Source organism: Nerophis ophidion, linkage group LG05 (assembly GCF_033978795.1).
Source record: "Nerophis ophidion isolate RoL-2023_Sa linkage group LG05, RoL_Noph_v1.0, whole genome shotgun sequence".
Lineage (NCBI taxonomy): Eukaryota > Metazoa > Chordata > Actinopteri > Syngnathiformes > Syngnathidae > Nerophis > Nerophis ophidion.
This window is the reverse complement of record NC_084615.1, coordinates 35,439,694-35,460,633: the sequence shown is the minus strand read 5'-3', so window position 1 is coordinate 35,460,633 and position 20,940 is coordinate 35,439,694. Positions and strand designations below refer to the sequence as shown.

General features: G+C 39.0%; 1 protein-coding gene across 1 annotated transcript in view; it reads left to right on the top strand.

The window, feature by feature from the left end:
* Window positions 1-2,430: 2,430 nt before the first annotated feature.
* LOC133552995 (ensconsin-like) overlaps window positions 2,431-20,940 on the top strand; it is a 45,980-nt gene continuing 27,470 nt past the window's right edge. The window contains 7 exon segments of the mRNA XM_061900702.1: window positions 2,431-2,656; window positions 8,566-8,727; window positions 9,938-9,984; window positions 9,986-10,016; window positions 10,590-10,753; window positions 15,319-15,436; window positions 16,040-16,150. Coding sequence (XP_061756686.1) covers window positions 2,500-2,656; window positions 8,566-8,727; window positions 9,938-9,984; window positions 9,986-10,016; window positions 10,590-10,753; window positions 15,319-15,436; window positions 16,040-16,150 — 790 coding nt within the window. The 5' untranslated portion in view covers window positions 2,431-2,499.

Genomic DNA, 20,940 nt, shown 5'->3' with positions numbered 1-20,940 from the left:
GCGGTCAAAATGTAAAACTTATTTTGATATTTGAGCCCTTTTTCATGAATAAAAATAAATAATCCACAAATGTATAACCCATTGTACACTCGCTTACCCACCGGTATATTTACGAGTGTAAAAATCAGTTACTGATTCAGTAATGCAATTGGTGCCCCCGTGAGTTGATTAATGATAGTCACTACAGCAAGGATGAAGATTCAATGATGTTTAATGGCCTTTTTTGTCCTTCGGGATTATTTGAAATTGTTGTATTGGCCAGCCACACTCAAAAATGTGCAGTGGGTGTGTAGCCTGGCCTATCAGGTTAAAGTCTCAGTGTAGGATTACTGCCACTGTATCCTTACAAAGACAAAAAGCTTGAAGAGATTTGGCATTTTAGTGACAGTTTAAATTTGTTTAGTGGTAAAAAAAAATAGTCAAGGGAGTTGGCTGAGGAAGTGTTTTCTGCAGGCTTTGTGCAAAGATTGCTCTTCAGTGTTCTAAATTCATCACTCTGTCACTTTATGGTATTTAACGCTGTATCCTGTGGAAATTTAAATGTGGGCCTATCCTGTTGTGCTGGTTGTTAAATCTTTATGTTAGGTTTTTTTGCTAGATGTGAGCTTAGAGTGTAAGGCAGTGCATGCACACGCCAATACAAATAGTCCTAATGTTTGCTTGTGTTAGTGGGCCGGCCCCAGATAATGAGGATAACTTTATGACCTATAGACCAATCTCTCTTCTTTAGTACCTGACCTATTGCGTTTGTCACATTTGATACAACATTTAGACCAGAATTCCTCCCTCTCTTGCCTCCAGTTCAAGTTGGATTTGCACATCCACTGTCATGGAATGAGATAACATGCAAATTAAACACAGGTTCAGCTATTGCAGAAACCCTGCTCAATAACAAATATTGATTGTGCGGCATTGTTATTACGTCCGCTTCCTGTTTTCTGCTGCCAGGACAACAATATCAATATTTTATAGGGATGGAACGATTTATGATGGTAGAAGTTTACCCGAAGAGCTTTGCAGAAGTCTGCCTTTTTTTTTCAGTTGTAGTCCAAAGTTGTCAATGTGTTCCTTCTTTTTCTTTATCCTCTTGTTGTGGGGTAGAATTGCTCGTACATGCACATGCATGCTACAATCCTCTGCTGTTTCTGTTTCTAATGAAAAGTAGCATACAGTTCTAATTTGTATCTGTCTGTAGACTCTATGGAAGCGCTAAAAACTAAAACATGCCTGACGGGGTGGGGACGCAGTCGAAGGGGGTTTAGCCTGGAGGAAGGTTTTGTACGTAAATAAGACCGCCCACAAAACTGCACATTCCAGAAAGCGGCTTGAAAATGGGCTGTAGAATCGAATTTATGCAAAATATTGACCGAAATGGAAGTGTTTTAAATGTAGGGAAAAAAAACTAATATGACCCCTTAAACCAGGTTTAAATGAATAATAAGTGGTCGTCAATTTTTTTCAGCCCTATATACCTGGTCTCGAGCCTGAACCCAGACAAGACCAATATATTTGAATTGAGATGTTTATAGTATGACGTGGCGTCAACTCAATGGGCAACTACAACTCTTTTTAGGCTGTTGACTTGCTGTCGTGAATGAAAGATGGTTATTAGGGAGAGAAGGGGTTTGTTATTGTGGTTGGAAATGATTGATGGGTTTAAAGAGCTAATGTGAACAATCCACGTTGCCGCAGATCAATTAATTATTTGTAGGTGCACATCACATAATGCAAGTATCATGCAGTGGCGCCTCAACACAGGTGCATTATTCAGGTTTCATAGACTGAACTCATAGCGTGAAATGCCAGAAAATGCATACCTGGAAAGCAGCAAAGCGTATTTAAGGGTCAATAATACATGTCTGTTCGGAGCTCTGTTGGTCACAATCTGGAAGGGAAGGGGTTGTATGTGTAATGAATGTATTTTTCCTAGTATGTTCTGGATTTATAGGTAAAGTCCTAAAGATGTACTGATTGAACGCGATCAACGGGTTGGTGACTGCTTTTTTCCCCCTGCTTTTGGCTAAATGTTTTGTTGGCTTGTTGTTCTGTTCATTGCCTTTTTGACCACTGTGTGGGGACTGCCCTTCATAGAGCACCAGTATCCTCGGAGGAGTCAAGAAATTAAGAAAATAAGTTTCTCTAGATCCAAACCCAGCCTGTCTTGTGGATTAAGTCATTTTTCTAAGCCAGACTGGCCCACTCTCCCTCTATCTCTCTCCCGCTCCTTGTCTGACTAAGTATGGACGTAGCACAGCAAGCAGTTTGTCTCTCGTCACACACTGTACTTTGTCCTCTGTACAGTACGTGTTTACTCATCATCTTCACTCGGAGTATCTTGCACTTCCTGCCACCCTGGCCAAAGTGCAGCAATGTGCAGCGTGCTACAAGGAGTCTGTAGCATTAGCTCCCCTTTTGTCCACGTTATGATTGAAGAGGAGGCATCCGGTCACTGCAGGGTGGGATGGCTGTGTTTACCTAGGCAGGAGCTGCAGACTTGCAATGCCAGAAAGTAAAAAGAGAGGACCAGGAAGAGGAGAGTGCTCCAAACGGAGTCTGAGGAAGGGAAGCAGCCGCTCAGCCATCACCGCACTGTTCACCATCACTGAGGAAGAGGAGGAACAGAGATGGAGAGATGGTATCAGGAGGAAGACCAAAGGTATGAAGGAAGTTGTTCTCAGTGAGGTATTAATACTTTCGTAATGTCAGTTTTTGGTTTCTCTTGGAAGATGCATTTTTGGACAGAAGATAGCTAATGGGCCAAACGATATTGCAGAGTTTGTGTATGTGAGGAGTGACCGAACTACATGCTGACATGGCGAGATTGAACGAGTCAACATGAGGGCATTAGATGGGAGGGAAGGCGCAGCCCGATTCACACGTCTTTAACACAGATCAGACTGGTAACACAATGACTTACTTGTAATGGCTGTAAATAATGTACGCTAATTCAAAACAGTAACAAGGAGTAGAGATGTTATGGAATAGGGTTGTAGTATTAAAGATGGGCTGTAAACCGGACTTGTGTAATGATTAACTCACTTTGATTCTTGAAAAACGTAAAAGCTGCAGACTATTTGATCTTATTGTAGTCTACATGTACGGTAGTTGCTAGCATGTCATAGTGAAGGAAAGGTAACACAAGGTTTTTCAATGAATGCATGTATTTTATTGTAGGACATGGTTCCAAATGGTTTTGCTATATCCTCACCGGAGGAAGCGCTCATGTGCAGCTCATTTAGATCATCCATAATTGAGGAGAGTCGACAAAGACCCTGAAAGAAAAGAGGAAACAAGTAGCATCCACAGCTAGCATCATTGTAAATTCATTTTTCCCCCACTTTTAACAAGTGTATCCATTCTGTAAATCAGTGGTCCCCAACCACCGGGCCGTGGCCCGATTGGTACCGGGCCGTGGCCCGATCGGTACCGGGCCGCAGAATAATTTTTTTATAAATTTTTTTTTTTTAAATATATATATAAAATATATATATATATATATATATATATATATATATATATATATATATATATATATATATATATATATATATATATATATATATATATTTATTTATTTTATTTATTTTTTTTTTTTTATTAAATCAGCATAAAAAAACACAATATACACTTACAATTAGTGCACCAACCACAAAAACCTCCCTTTTTCATGACAAAAACCTCACTTTTTCATGAGAAAGAAAAAAAAAAAAAAAAAAAAAAAAAAAAGGACCCCCCCCTCCCCGGGTTGCGGGACAAATTATTAAGCGTTGACCGGTCCGCGGATACAAAAACGTTGGGGACCACTGCTGTAAATCATTAGTTAATGTATTTGAGTCTAGTAATCGTTAGAATGGTGATCACAGGTTGACACTGCAGAGCAGTTAGGCATCTGTAAAGCTAAAGTTGACAGTGCAGATTGAAAAGATACAGCATTTTAATATGTATATATTTATACAGATTAGTAATGGAAAAAACAAAGGAACAATCTGATGTCCTTGCTTTTGGGTTTATGGAGAATTTATGACACTTGTATCTACAGTATGTGCCTTAGATAAATGTTTTATAATGATAACAATAATAAATTTATATTGTAAAGCGCCTTTTAAGGCACTCAAGGTCGCCATGCATCAAATAGAAACATAAAGTTGCAGAGCGGCTGAAGACTCTGAACCCAATGACAGGTGGGCTGTGGGGATGGTCAGGTTGATAGAGGAGGAAAACCTGAGGGTTGGGGTATAAAGTAGCACCCTTCCTTCCCAGTCACTGTGATCATCTTGGTCCTGGAAAAGGAAGAGTCACCGTGCTCACCACAACTTCTATGTTAGCTGGAGCTGGTAGCTTTTAGTTTAGCATTAGCTTCGGCTAATCCTCTCAGGCTCCAGGGAAGTAAACAGTGCGCTCGCTCGCTACATGTTGGCCTGGACAGCACAGCATTAATCGCTCTCTCTTACCATTTAATCTGACTGCCAATGAATGTACCAAGATGGGAGGGGGTTGGGACACACTAACAACGGGGAGGCAGGGGCAGATTAAATTGTCCCTCTCTCTATATGTCTCACTCTCTGTGTGATTTACACAAACACAAATACATACGACTTACACACCCATAGACAAAGAATGAGGCTATGTATAAGTTGACTCCCATGGAGTATAGCACTTACCACAGCTTTTCCCACTTTGGAATGCATCCCTTTTTGCATTGTTGCCCTTTCCGTGCCATGGACTTTGGATACAAGCAAATCTTCAATTATGTAGAATGTTTGCAGGATGTAGTATTATTGATATTGAACTTCTGTCAGTCTGATTAGTAGGAGTGGGAAGCTTGTCAAATGAGTTTGATCAGGATCTTACCTCTGGAATTATGATGCACAAACCAGGTAAAGAGTCTCCTGTCATTGGGGTTTTGTTGTACACCTTTGGAGTCTTTGATTAAGGAGATGAATTGCATCATGTTTACAATGCACTGCACATCCTAGCATATACTTAAAATGGAAGAGCCGCAAAGCCCATTGGTAGTGTTTATGCAGTTGACCTATTCTTGTTTATAATGCTTTCCTACACTTTTAGCACTGTTGTTTCTTTTAATGTGTTGCTGGGTTTCACAACAGCATCCACATAGCTGTCAAACTCTAGAGAGCATCTTTTTCATGATGTTAATATACTGTAATTGGGTGGCTCAGCATAATCTCCCTTTTTCATACATACCTTGGGTTGTCCTAATTTTATCTGCATCTTGTGGCACCCTAATGTGTTTAAAATTATTTGGAAAACATGCCAGCATAGTTATAATACAGTTATTCTCAAAGTTCTATAATCTTTAGACAAATGGTCAATGACTTATGGACAATTAGTTGCTACGACCAGTGACCTGGCAAAGACGGTGGCCATGTTTTCGAACCCATCCTTCACAAATGCAGTAATGTTGCTAGGTTTGCGACGTGCGTCTCTGACCCTTAAAATTCTAATCTCGTCCCGACACGTAATTCATTTTTACCATAAAAAATTGTATATTTTGAACAACAACTTGCGTTTTATTGTCGCAGATCGGACAAGCCCAAGTGCATCTGCTCTGCGCAGACGTGATCACCTGTACACAGTATTGCAACATGCTAGCCAGTCTCCAAAGACTTCAGTTCAACAATAAAGATATGGCTATGAAAGTAAATTAACCCATGTTTCCACTGCTCAATGTTGTGCTCATTCATGTCAGTGGTGTTTTGACATTTAGAAGATGTAATGAAATAAGAAAACATACTCTGTTGGCGGTGAAGAAAAACACTTTCAATAGCGGTCGCGGTTTCATTATGGTATTTTTTGTTGTGGTATTTATAGCACTGCCGTGATCACGAGTTTGTGTGCCAATATTGACATGGTGAACTGATCAGCTGCTTCCTTGTTTCCTTGCTTGTCAAACTTTATTCTAAATCATAAATCATGCTTTTCAATGAGATAATAGAAGGACAAGGACATATTGCAACAAGTTGGTACACTTTGACAGCCAACGTGGCGAGAACAACATGAAAAGACACAAGGTTCCGCCCCCTTCTTTTTATACGTGAAGATTATGGTCATTCTTCATCTAAAGGGGAATATATTAACATTTTAGCAGTTGGCATCCTAATGACAGCAGACATTGCACAGTAAGTGTTTTTTTTTAATTGTTTATTGGCTCTCATTAAGTCTGCAGTGAATAATATTTAGTAATGTAAAAAAAAAGGAACGTCGTAATTCGTTTTTTTCCATTAATAAATTAATTATTAATTTCATTAATAATTCACCGCGTATGTTTTAAAATTAGCAAAATAGGTAAATAGGTAAACAATGTTATAAATATGCCAGTTACTACATTTTATATATATATATACTTACATTGTGTATATAAAACATTAATGGAGGTGTTTGGGTGTTTCTAAGGGCTTTATAGGCAGAATAAAGCGGCTCCCATAGGCTTCATTGTATGTCGACTTTTGATCGCATTTGTTTGCTATTTAGAATGCATGAAAAAACATATCTATTGTCATGTCTATCATAATGTTTGTGAACGATAGGCAAAATAAAAAGTGCCCTTCCCCTCTGAAGGAGATGTTTACAACTTCCTCAGTCACATTTTTCAAACCAGATAATACAACAACACCATCGGCTATCTTATGTTGTCTATAGTGACTTAACAAAACATATACATTTGTATTTTTGGGGAATTTTGGTGTCTATATTTTTCACAATTACTAATTATATTGTGTATATCCGAAAATTAGGCTGGTGTTTACTCACTGCTGTCTTGTAGTCACACAAAAGCTTTCCAAGAAAAGCACCTAACAATCTACAGTCATGTTGTTATGACAGAATATGTATTCAATGATAGTTACGAGTTAGCCAATTAGAATGCTAGCATTAGCCAACAACACACAAAGCTAATGCGTACGGATGTGTTATGTGCGTAGGTAGTTACATCATTACGTGCTAAAAAGCTATATAAGAGCGGAATATAATTGTTTTAAAGACACTGAAAAGTTAGTGCTCTCGAGGCATCCACGTAACGGTTGCAGATCCACTGAAATTTCCCAGTGCCCATTGAAATGATCGCATATGGGTCCAAAGGACGCACAACATTCACAGCATATCATCGTCACTGCAAATGTTAGACGTTTTCTTGCATGTTCCCTGGCAGGGTGTACTAAATTTGGTGGTGATTTGGCAGTTACAGCAAGTGTTTTTCTAGAGCAGTGGTCCCCAACCTTTTTGGTTCCGCGGACCGGTCAACGCTTAACAATTTGTCCCGCGGCCCGGGGGGGGGTGTCCTTTTTTTTCTTTTCTTTTTTTTCTTCTTTGTCATGAAAAAGGGACGTTTTTGTCATGAAAAAGGGAGTTTTTTGTGGTTGGTGCACTATTTGTAAGTGTATATTGTGTTTTTTATGTTGATTTAATAAAATATATATATATATATTTTTTTTTTTTTTTCTTTTTTTTTTTTTTTAATAAAAAATTCTTCTGCGGCCCGGTACCAATCGGGCCATGGCCCGGTGGTTGGGGACCACTGTTCTAGAGCTCATTAAACCATATTAGAAATGTCAAATCATTCACATTCATTGGGTCAAATTTTGGTGTTTGACAACAGCGCCATGTGATGTATTTTTATTTATTGTTTTACAAAAAATAATTGCACGGACCACACAGTTGGGGTGCATGTTTTGCCAGAAGTTCACCCTTTTGTGTGTAAAAACTGAGCTAAATATCATTAACTGACGAGTGTCCGTTTCATTGTCTGCCTGCAGTCCGCAGCACATTCAGTAGCACTCCCACCTCAATTAGTTAATCTATTGTTTGAAGAAAGCGATTTTTAGGCAAAAGAATACGATGAATAGATATCATTGTAACTCGGCCCAGCCCAACCTTTCCTGTTTTACCAAGAGCCGGAATGAAACCGGTTTCAGTCCTGAGCAAGCACCCGAGGCAGTGTTGACGTGTTCATACTAACCCTCGTAGATGTTACACAGATGGGGACATGTAATACCTTTTGCATCTTTGTTCACAATATCCTTGGGGGAATAAAACACTGATGTGTTTTGGGGTGGAGATAACAGACACTATTATTTGATGATGTGACCAACATTTTTAAAGCGTAATGAAGACGATGTGTGGTACTCATATACTGTACTAGAACAGGGTGAACAGTGTCAAGTTTCAGGTATTTAATTTAAACTTTGAGGGACGGATTACTTTCTCTAGCCCTTTTTTACTTTTCCATCTCTTTTTGAAAGCCATATCTACACATTTTACCTACAGTCTCTGCTCTGCAGGGCTTGTACTGTGCTTCACATCTATATCCAAGATATACTTGTGAGTGCTGAGTCACTTACTCTTTAGTCAAGGCCATGCCATTAATCAATAGCTCACTCTCATAAGCACGCTGATATAGTCCTAAATGCAGAACATGGGCAGGATGAAGGCATCTTCATAGTTTGATACCCATATCTGAGTCACAAATAGTGATATAGTAATGATAGTGCCTGACAGGCATTCTCAGTGGAAAAGCTTTCATATCCTCATACCGGTATCTTATTTCAGCGTCTTACTATGAGTCGGAGGATGGCAGAGCATCGTCAGCCACCCGGCCCGACTCGTCTGCCTCTGGACAGATCTACACTCCCACCCCGACCTCCACGCCCACTCCCACCCGCACCGCCACAAGCACCAGCCCCAACAACCAAAGCACTGCAAATAAAACAGGCAAGACACACAGTGCAACACAAGCCACAATACAAACAACAGCACACCTTTATCAAGGCTTTCAGCGTTTAATTTACACAATTAATCATCACGCCTCAAGTTTTGTCTAGATACACAATGTCTTCTGCATCCATGGTAGCAAATTTCATGAAGGTACATAAGCACATTAAGGTACATGCAAATTTAGTACATGGAAAATAAGAGATTTATTCATTTAGTTTAATAATACTATTAAGGATATGTTATTGATGCTAACAAATTTCACCAAAGACTATAATGTGGTCATCCATGTCAAATAAAGCACTTGGCTTTCCTGCTCAACAACAGCATCAACTGAGCTTTTAGTTTCTGTTATAAAAATGGCCAATGAAAATACATTTCAAATATTTATTACTAGGATTTAACATGACGTTAGTTTATTTGCACAATCAGATCTTCATAGTTATATTTGGCATAGCAACCACAAAAGAAGACAAACTAATGCGATCTCTTGTCTGTTTCTCATGTTTAATTCTGCTCTCAAACACTACTAATATAATAGAGAATGAACAAGATTGCATCACAGAAAGTTTCTCAACCAAATCAAATGTTCAAACAAAAATTTTACAAAGTGATCGTGGCAATGTAATCGTGGTCCGATTACATTCCACTGGATGATGAAAGTGATATTTTTGAGATCCGTTTCCTTCGACATGTTTTCGTTTTTTCCTGGACTTTATTACCCTTATGAACCACTTAATTTGGGACTCTATGAAAGCTCTTTCCCATCTCTCTATTTGAAGGATTGGAACACCCAAGAACAGAACAGCAATATGGAGTTTTCTGCTCAAACTCTACACTCACTCTCACTTGTTTTAATGCTACGCTGAAGCTGCTTGACTATCGTGTGAATTAAGCCACGAAGAAGAAAAACTGATAAGACGTCATATGCAACCCAGCTATATTAATACTTTTTTTTTAAGCATTTTGAAATTATTAAAATACATTTACTTCAAATCCAAGGGATTTAAAATGCATTATTTATTTTTTAAAGGGAAATACAATTTGTAATGATATAATCCGAATCTTCATATGAATATCTCTACCTTTTTTGTTATAATTACTTAAGCACTATATAAAGCACTATAAAATTTGATAATTAATGGAATAAAACATTTGAATGGAATTCACTTACAGCAGTTTATTCACAAAACTGTTGTTTGTGCTTCAGACTCTTTGCTCTTCAACAAAACAGATGAGAGGCTGAGGTTGGCCCTGTGAGCGGCGAGAGGAACTTGAGAAACAGAATGGTGTGTATTCTTGGTGTGTGCGTGCGCGTGTTGTTCATGTGTATATGTCGCTGGTTTAAAAGCTAATCGTGACCACAGCAGTCCTCGACTAAACCTGGCTGGTGTCTGTGAACTGCCCATTATGTGAAGTCCATCTAGAAGCCAGGCACCCTGTTGCCATAGTGCCCACATGACATAACGTGATGGACACTCAGTAAACTGGTGTTTTTGTAGGGATTTAGTATACACGGCACATGCCGCTTAACAGATGGGTGGCCTATTTATGTTTAAACTTAAGCAAACGGTGTTTTTTGTATTTGTTGTCATAAATATCGGATGGCAGTCAGATTGCTTCCCTTGTTGAGAGAGTGGGCAGAGGGATTTGCTCTGTGTTTGAGTGTTCAAGCCAAGTCACATGATCTACAGCTGACCTCTGACACCACTGCTTTAAGCCTGTGTGCGTGCATGTGTGCGTGCGGGTGCGTGTCGCGCGCACGCTTGTGTGTTTGTGTGTGACCATGTGGACTGTATTGTTTTTGCAGTCTCGCATGATTGTATTAATTTTTTTGTAAATGTGCATGCATCATGCCCCAGCCATCAAGGAGGTCGAGTGGCAGGCACGTGAGGAGCGAGCCAGGCAGCACTACCAGAAGCACCTGGAGGAGAGGAGGAAGAAGCTGGAAGAGCAGAGGATAAAAGAGGACAGGAGGCATGCCGCCGTGGAGGAGAAACGGCGACAGAAGTTGGAGGATGACAAGGTGATGATGACTCGTGACAAGTCTTACTATAACATCCGAGTCATTTGTTTCCTCTTCACTCATGATTAAACAATTTGTCAAATAGGGGCCTCTGCTGTAGTAGATGCAGAGCCTCAATTAAAATAAAGCCGGTCTCAGGAAAAGAAACATTACCTATGAGATCTGATGTTAGGGGTGCAACGATTCATCAATATTGTTGACAAAAATTGACAAAAAGATTTGTCATCAACAATGTTATATATCCACATGTGCACAACAGGGGAGCTAGTTAACTTATGAACATACTGTATGTGGGTTGGCGAGAATGTCAACATGTTGGCTGAGTGACGTCAATTAATGAGTGGGCGAGTACAGAGAGAGGAGCGCAAGCAATGTGCAGTAAAGTGATTAATGGGTCCGGTTGTGTCCTGCAAAACTAATAATAAAGCAACCGGATTGTCACAAATCGCCGGCCTCAAATTCTGACCGGAAAGTGGATCTCAGCAGACTCATTGCGGGGTAAAGTGAACTGAAGGGAACGTCTCCCCTGTGCTCTGCTACTACGGTCTGCTCCGGAGCCGAACAGCAGGACAGGTGCAACAATTACATTATTACCTGTCACTCTTATAACTCCTTGTGCAGATCTGAATGTGTTTCATTTAGATGATTACCTTAGTTTTAAGCAGAGGTGGTAATACTAATCGCCACATTTGGCGAGGCGTGTTTTAGAGCAAAACCTGAAGCGCGGCTCTTTATTGTTTAAAGCGTCACATTTATTGTTCGTTTTGAAGTCCAAATACCTCCATATTGCGCTTCACGCACACTCTTTATTGACCAGTAGAAATGCTGTTTTTTGCCATTTTTCTCGACCACGATATTATTGCCTGTATGCACCTTGTGTGTGCATTTTGACACACTAAACATAATGTACCTTGGCTCTGTAGTCATCGCCGCATAGCGGCATTTAGATGAGAAAATGGTACCTGTATTTTTCAAAGGTAGTATAGTGGCGATTTCAATCAATTAGTATCACTGTACTGCATTAGTATCGGTATACCAAAAAACCCTTATATACATATATAGTCAAGGTTTCTGTGGTTTATACGTTATACAGTGCTCAATACCGGGGTAGAGCGGAAGCCTACTCAGTGGCCTAGTGGTTAGAGTGTCCGCCTGAGATCTGTAGGTTGGGACTTCAAACCCCAGCCGAGTAATACCAAAGACTGTAAAAATGGGACCCATTACCTCCCTGCTTGGCACTCAGCATCAAGGGTTGGAAGAGGGGTTAGATCACCACAAATGATTCCCGGGCGCGGCACCGCTGCTGCCCACTGCTCCCCTCACCTCCCAGGGGGTGATCAAGGGGATGGGTCAAATGCAGAGGACAAATTTTGCCACACCTATTGTGGGTGTGACAATCATTGGTACTTTAACTTTAACTTTAATATACATTAGGTCAGGAAAAAACACAAGGGCTATTTCATCCCTGCAAGCCTGTTTCGCAGGTTTCCCTGCTCTTCAGGTTAAAAATCACCTGATGAGAGATGAAATAACCTCTGTGTTTGTTCCTGCCCTAACGTATGTATGTCTGTGTATATATATATATATATATATATATATATATATATATATATATCTATATAAATATAGATATATATATATACATATATACATATTAGGGGTGTAACGGTACACAAACATTTCGGTTCGGTATGTACCTTGGTTTAGAGGTCACGGTTCGGTTCATTTTCGGTACAGTAAGAAAACAACAAAATATACATTTTTGGGTTATTTATTTACCAAATTTGTAAACAATGGCTTTATCCTTTTAACATTGGGAACACTATAATAATTCTACCCACGTTAATCCACATTAAACTGCCTCAAGTTGTTGCTTTGATAAAATAAAATGACAAAACCTTTCTTCTACATATAAAAAGTACAACATTAAACAGTTTCAAGTCAACTCATCATGCTTAATTTATTACAGCATTTGGGAAGCCTGTAGTTGACTTTTATTATACACACACACACACACACACACACACACACACACACACACAGCAAAATGAGCTAACGTAACGCTAAAAGCTAATTAGCGTCACCTCAACCCAGAACTAGAAGGTCAACGGGCTCATAGTGATGTTTCTAATAGTTGTGACTGGGAAGTGTTTTTTATAATTTGGGGAGTGTACGATGTCAACTGCTCACCTGCTGAACACATATCTGCTCATCTCGACGCCGGAGCACTGACAACATGCGCACTGAATACGCACTGCTGATTGGCTGTCACATCGCTCTGAATATGCACTGCTGATTGGCTTTGTATGTAACCAATCAGATGGTTGTGTGGGCGGGACAATGCTGGGTGCTCACTGCTCAGACAGAGGCAGCTGCAGAGAAGCTTGTTAAGACTTAAGCTTACAAACTCGTTCGATACACCTTCGTACCGAACTGAAACCCCCGTACCGAAACGGTTCAATACAAATACACGTACCGTTACACCCTTAAGATATATATATATATATATATATATATATATATATATATATATATATATATATATATTAGGGCTGAGCAACGATTAAAAATTTTAATCGAAGTTAATCGCACTATTTCTCCGATTAATCGTGATTAACTGCATTGTATACGCAAAGCCCAATAATGAATTCAAAAGTAGTGTGTAATGCACCTTTATTGGAATATTCTCCCACATGAACAAAAGCGCCAGAACATTTGTTGTGCAAACACATTTTAAATCAGTCCTTGTTAAACAGTAGCAGTTAAATAGCATATTTGATGAAAATCAACTCAAAAAATGTAAATACAAACATTTAAGCTTATTGCCACTGCCAGGGTATTTAAGTTATCCTGTTTGTTATGGAAAATAAATATAATCTACATACAAATCTCTGAGCCACAATCATAACATCTGAACAGGCAATTTCTGAGGTAACAGCAGAAACATTTTTTTTATCAGGGTCTTATGTTTAAAAAAACCTATATTATAGGCAGTGGGCTGTTTTAGGGAATTTTTGATCAAATTATCCGTAGTAGCAATATTAATAATGTTGTGTTTATTCTGCGTAGTGCACTTAAAATAATTATGACCATATCTAGGAATTGATATGATGGGAATTTTCCGATTGTTTGCTTGGTGCTTTGATAAACTGAACGCATATACATGGTACTATTCGTGATGTTATGAGCCAGGGAAAAAAATAACTACCCTACCCAGCATGCAACAGGAGTGACGAGCATGCGCGGTAGCCCGGTATAGGTTGTGTCGCCATGACGGCATCTTGTATGTTGTGATATGCACGCTCTGAAAGTAAACGTTAAGAACTCAGCCAACACGCCTCGTCTGCGTTATTCATAAATGGACAGACAACACATATACTCCGCTGCTAGCTGGCCGGTCTAGCAAGCACGCGTCATTCAGTCCAAAACGGCCCGATCTATCCACATCCAGAATTGATTGGTGGTCGTAAGTGATCCCGGAGTGACCACGCTGTAAGCCAGCCATGAAATTTGCAGAATTGTCCGGTATTTTTGCCAAATGTTCCATCTTTACCAAGAGCCCCTCGACGCCGAAGTACATCCGGTAGATGCCATCTTGTTAAGAAAAGGCGTTAACAAAATAAAAGCATGTAAACAACATACACAAATGTGCGATAAAATAATTGTCGGCGTTAATAGATTGATGAGTTAACGCGTAATTAACGCATTAATTTGCCCACCCCTAATATATATATATGTATATATATATATATATATATATATATATATATATGTTTGTGTATATGTATGTATGTATATATATATATATATATATATATATATATATATATATATATATATATATATATATATATATATATATATATATATATATATATATATATATATACACATATACACAGTGGGGCAAAAAAGTATTTAGTCAGCCACCGATTGTGCAAGTTCTCCCACTTAAAATGATGACAGAGGTCTGTAATTTTCATCATAGGTACACTTCAACTATGAGAGACAGAATATGAAAAAAATCCAGGAATTCACATTGTAGGAATTTTAAAGAATTCATTTGTAAATTATGGTGGAAAATAAGTATTTGGTCAACCATTCAAAGCTCTCACTGATGGAAGGAGGTTTTGGCTCAAAATCTCACGATACATGGCCCCATTCATTCTTTCCTTAACACGGATCAATCGTCCTGTCCCCTTAGCAGAAAAAACGCCCCAAAGCATGATGTTTCCACCCCCATGCTTTACAGTAGCTGTGGTGTTCTTGGGATGCAACTCAGTATTCGTCTTCCTCCAAACACGACGAGTTGAGTTTATACCAAAAAGTTCTATTTTGGTTTCATCTGACCACATGAAATTCTCCCAATCCTCTGCTGTATCATCCATGTATCCATTTTGGTATAAACTCAACTCGTCGTGTCTTTTGGCACACTAATCTGCAAAGTCAGAGTGGTTAGGAATCACAACATTAACATAAGTGAATCAATAATACAAATAAAATTTACAAAATGGCTCTGTTAATGAAAAAAACCCATCCGTCACTGTTATTTTGTTCCCTCGTAGCTTCGTCATGAAGCGGTGATGCGGCGCACTATGGAGAGGGGTCAACTTACCAGACCGAAGACCAACCGCTGGTCCTGGAGTGGCGCTCTGCACCCCAACAGGCCTGACACACCCACCGGTATTGCTGTTTAACACCCCATATTCACAAACAAACCCTCAACTGTCTCCTGAGCGAGACTGTCTGCATGCCGTTTTGACTTTGAGGTCTCGCTGAGCACTTTTCTGACAGTTGTTCTGTGTGTTTCAGTTGAACAAACAATATTGGTCTGCCATGTATATTTGTACACTTTCGTCTCCCAACCTGACTTTAGTGTCTGCCTCTCTCTGTTTCTATTCTCCTCTGACCATCCTGGTCCAGGTTTTGTCGAGTCTGCTTTCCTCTATCCACTTGACTTTGATGGACTGGAACACACGCATGGTGCTTTCAGTCTCTCCCGCAGATACGGAATGACGTCCCAATGTGAATATCATAGTACAGTGTTAGCTAGCAGACCAGCACTTTAGGCTTTAGCAGCATACTGTATATCTATCTTAGCACACTTGTAGACCGATTTGAATAGTTTTCATCCACTGTGAACATATATCCCAATATTTTTTTAGCTCTGATTGTAGCACTAATTTCATTTTCCCTCTTTTAGCAACATTCTTATGGAATAGTTTGCAAATCTTTTTTGTTAATCTTTTATCAATCTGTCCTTTTTTTGTCTACTGGTACATTTAGATGCTGACAGACGGTCTGTGTCCACTGTGAATTTATCCAAACATCACGACCCCATCATTACCAAGCGCCTGTCCTCGTCCTCAGCCACGTTGCTACACTCAACCGACCGAGGTAAACCAAATGACCAAAAGTAGATTTTTAAAATGCATTCACGCTAGTCATGTTTGGTTTGGTTAAAAAAAAAACTCTGGTGTGTTTGCTCTGCTAGTGTGGTTCATTTATTCAGGTGTGAACGCGATCATCCGAGCCCTGTTGTGCCTTGAGAGGTGGGTCTCGGTTCAGAGTTCTAAGTGAACTCTGTATTGGTATGGTTCACCTGGGCATGAAAGTGAACGCTGCAAAGACCAAAGGACGATAAGCAAACTTCTCCCAATTGATCCAAATACCTTACTCTAAACACGGTGTGCAAAAAGTAAAATAGTGTTTTGTTGTTGTGGTGTTGTTCCGCCTGTTGCGTGCGCTCTACTAACACTGCGTGTGCAATTGAAAAGTGGTGGACTGCCTTATTTAAATGAGGATACGGGGCTTTTACCATGAAGACATTTTTATTTTCTGCACATGTATGTTATCATGGTCCTATCTATGTGATTTGTTAAACCAGCAGTACACATCTATAATCTGTAACACTTTCTATGAATCACAATCTCGAACAAACCTTTTAGCACACTAACTTAATTCTGTGCGTAAGGCTGTGGATTGCATCTCCAGTGCATTTGTGCGTCTGGAATGACTAAAATGCAAGAAAATGCACAATAAAAGACATATTTTCAGGTAGATGTAGCAGCTTTAAAATTATAAAAGGAAATTGCTGAGTACATGATATGTCTAATATTTATTATTTCTGACAAAATATTGACAAACACACGTCGGACAAAGGATTCTGCTCTGTCCATCATCTGTCTTTGCAGCGCGAGCACTGATCCTGCTAACGTGACTCTCGCCAGATCTTTGTAGTTCGCTGAGCTCCACACAAGGATCTGGGATTTTTCATTAGGAGATGTATTTCAGAAGGCAGGGCCTTGTAAAAAAAATCATTTTATGTGATTGGATAAACCACTTGTCGTTATCTTGACTGATGTGCTACTTTAACCACTCACATCGAAATCAACCCATGACGCAATGCTGTGAAATCCAAAATTGAACAGCCGACATATTGGATAACGACAGAGCGAAAAGTTAGAGATATTTTACTGAAACAACGCAGCAATGTCAGTAGACGATCGATGAATCAATGTCAGCACACAAATTGCTGTTTGAATCAAACAGTCGCTTCGGCGCTACGTCAACATCTATGAATCCCACCCGGCGATCCTGATTGGTTCATTATTTTTTTGCTATCTTGAAGGAGTTTGCATTGTACCCAATCCCAGATCCTTGTGTGGAGCTCAGCGAACTATAAAGATCCGGCGGCGAGAGTCAGGTTATGATCCTGCAGCTGTGTGCGGAACTGTCAGTTTATAGGTCTTTCTGACATGTGCTAAATAAAGCGCAAAATAGTGCTCGCAAAATGGTGACGAGTAGGGGTGGGAATCGAGAACCGGTTTCCAGTGTATCAATTCCTTGGAATCGCTTGCCAATTTTTCAAACAGTTCCCCTATCGATGACAGCGGTTGGAAATGACACCTTTACGCAACGTGCATAGTGACATCAGAAAGCAACATTGCAGCCCTTGTGCGAAACAAACGCTAGTTGACTACATTTTATAAGAAACGTTTGCAAAAGCGGTACTGCAAGGTTGCTACTTCATAAAGAGGAGGACATCCGAAGAATATGCTGAAACATTTGAACACAAAGCATGCAACAACTATAAATGAATGTTGCGTTATTGAACTGCGCCAATCTCACTTTAGCAGCAGTAACGCTAGCACGTCACCTACAGTGAATGCAACAGGTACTATTGTTCATCTAAATACCTTCTCATTTAGATGAGCAAGACGAGAGACAGATTCTCACTGGGTCCGAGGCGGGCAGTAAGTACTAGCTCTATTTCATGTCTGCCGCCCGGCGCTTTGGTCTCCTTTCATGGCAGCAGGGAAATCTCTAAGCAGTGACTAAATGTGTGGTTTAAAGCTTGCACCAATTTGGCACAGTGCTATTGTTTTTCAAAAAGTGATTATTCAATTGTGTTCAGAAAAAAGTTGCATGTTTTCCTGAAACCACATTTTCACTCAGTCATTTCCATTTTCCAGGTGAAACTCATACAATTTGAATATTGTATAAAAGTCCATTCATGTCAGAAGTTTAACTTCCAATGTGAAACTAAAGTGATATTACCTCATTACATGCAAAGTGAGATATGTCAAGGTATGTACTATAATTTTGATGATCATAGCTTACAGTTTTGGAAGACCCCACATTTTCTGAGATTTTAAATTTAAGGTTTTCATAAACTGTAAGTCATAATCATCAAAATAAAAAATAAAAAAAAAAGCTTGAATGAACTTTTTTTGCATGTTACGTATATGAAAGTTTCATAATTTAAATCCAACCAAACCATTCTAAAATTGTGAGTGTCAACAATATTTTTTCTAAAGAGATTACAAAAGATGCTTAAACATTTAAAACATTTTTATATAAATGTTACATTCTTGAGTAATTTCCACATGTTTTATTTTGTTAAATTCTACAAAAGAATATTTATGTTTATTTAAAAAATATTTTTTTTTCTATGCTATGTGCCTCTTAAGAGGTCACTGTTGGCTTCGTAAGGTCATGTTAGCTCTAAACTGAACACAATTGATGCTTATCTACCTTTGGTTGTGTAGAGAGAATCAATAACAGAACCGAATCGTTAAATAGAATCAAAAGTGGAATCGGAACAGGAACAATCTTATCAATTCCCACCCCTAGTGATGAGTGTTAATAAATCACATTGCGCATGCTAAATAATCATATTTGCATTTTTTCCTCCTAGCATTGTGGGCATTTTGATGATCAGCATAGATTTTAAATATTAATGAAGACAGACACAAAATGTATTGCACGCCTTATTCTGCTCACTTAACAGATGCAATCCCCTTCGCACACGTTTAGTAGATCTGCTTTGTGTGTGCTACCAGGTTTGCACACACAAAGTACACGCAAACCCTTAGTAAATCAGGCCCTTAGTATATTAACTTTTGGTCAAGGCCAGAAAACCAAACGAAGGAGAAGTGTCACTGTGCTCCGAGTGACAGTATTTACTTAAAGTATAGTTTCAACCTCTGGACTGGTAGGCCAGGGTTTCCCCTACACTGATGATGGATACGTTTTTTTTTGTTTTACATGAAAAACAACATTAAAACAAATGTTATGATTATTATATATATATATATATATATATATATATATATATATATATATATATATATATATATATATATATATATATAATTATACAATATTGGCCATAATAAGTTTGAAGAATAAAATAAAAACGTTCCTCAATGCTTTATTTTCTGGAACATTATCCCACCCCTAGCCTTCTCCGTGGCTGGGGAGAGGGAAGTCTGGGTTTCCCTGCTTAGGCTGTTGCCCCCGCGATCCGACCTCGGATAAGCGGAAGAAGATAGATGGATGGAGTATCAGCCAGGGCACGAACAGTCTTTTCTTTCTGTTTTAAAACTCCTTCCATCAATCCACAGAGCATTAAGAATGAACTCGGAGACAATCTAAAATTTAGTTTCCATCATTCTCCATCCGAAAATTCCTTCCATAAAACACTCTCTCGCTGGTCTTTCTTTGGATCGGACCTGCATCTGCTTGGAGACCTCTTTGTCATGTCTGCAGCGCAATTTAAGATAATTTTTAGATACTGTTTGCTATTTAACATCAGCATAGCCATTAGAGAAGCAATATTTCTAATCTGTGCTAATATTGCAGCGGACATCAGATCAAGTACAACAGAGCAAAACTGTTGACTTGTGAGGAGCTGCAGATGCCTGATGTCAACCGGAAAAGCAATACATTAATACGCGCTAAAAGGAAATAGGCACCCCCCACTATACGGAAGGCACAGGGCGTATTACCAATAGTCGCATTAAAGTGTGCATGGACACTGAGACTACAAATTTAAGTGTGAAAATACAAAAAAATCAAGCTATTTGAGAAACCAGGCTAATTTAGTGCATGTAAACGTTTCAACACACTCCTATCTGGCCTGTAGCCGCAGTGCCATGAGTCTCACTGGAGAGCAAACAGGTAAACTGAAAGCCCCGCCCACTTTCAGTCAAACATTATCGATAGCGATGGACCTCAAGTTATTTTTTTCATCTCTAATTCAAAGGAATGTTTACATATTTGGCAAACTAAATAGCAACATTCAGGAACAGCAGAATACAGTCTCACCTTTTACAATGAGCAGCAACCCTTGAAATTCCATTGAACAAAGACAGCAGTCTACAAAGTCAAATTGCTTGTGTTTTAAACATACTTGGCCAATAAATCTGATTTTGATTCTGATTATATAATTAAATGTTATCAATAACTAACAACACATTTGTTTTTAAATATACGTACAACAATTGTTCAGCCTTTTTAAATAAAATATATGCATCATTGCAAATCAATGGTTATATTGGAGAAACCTCCACCGCCACATGTATAGTGGCAATCGAGGGAAAACCCTATGGTCATCTCATTTGTTTTGACAAGAAACAATGCCTTGACCGTGTTTGTCTACGAGACACAGTCATTACCGTATTTTCCGGATTATAAGTTGTTCTGGAGTATACGTCGCACCGGCCGAAAATGCATAATAAAGAAGGAAAAAAACATATACGTCGCACTGGAGTATATATCGCATTTTTGGGGGAAATTTATTTGATAAAATCCAACACAAAGAATAGACATTTGAAAGGAAATTTAAAATAAATAAAGAATAATGAACAACAGGCTGAATAAGTGTACGTTATATGACGCAT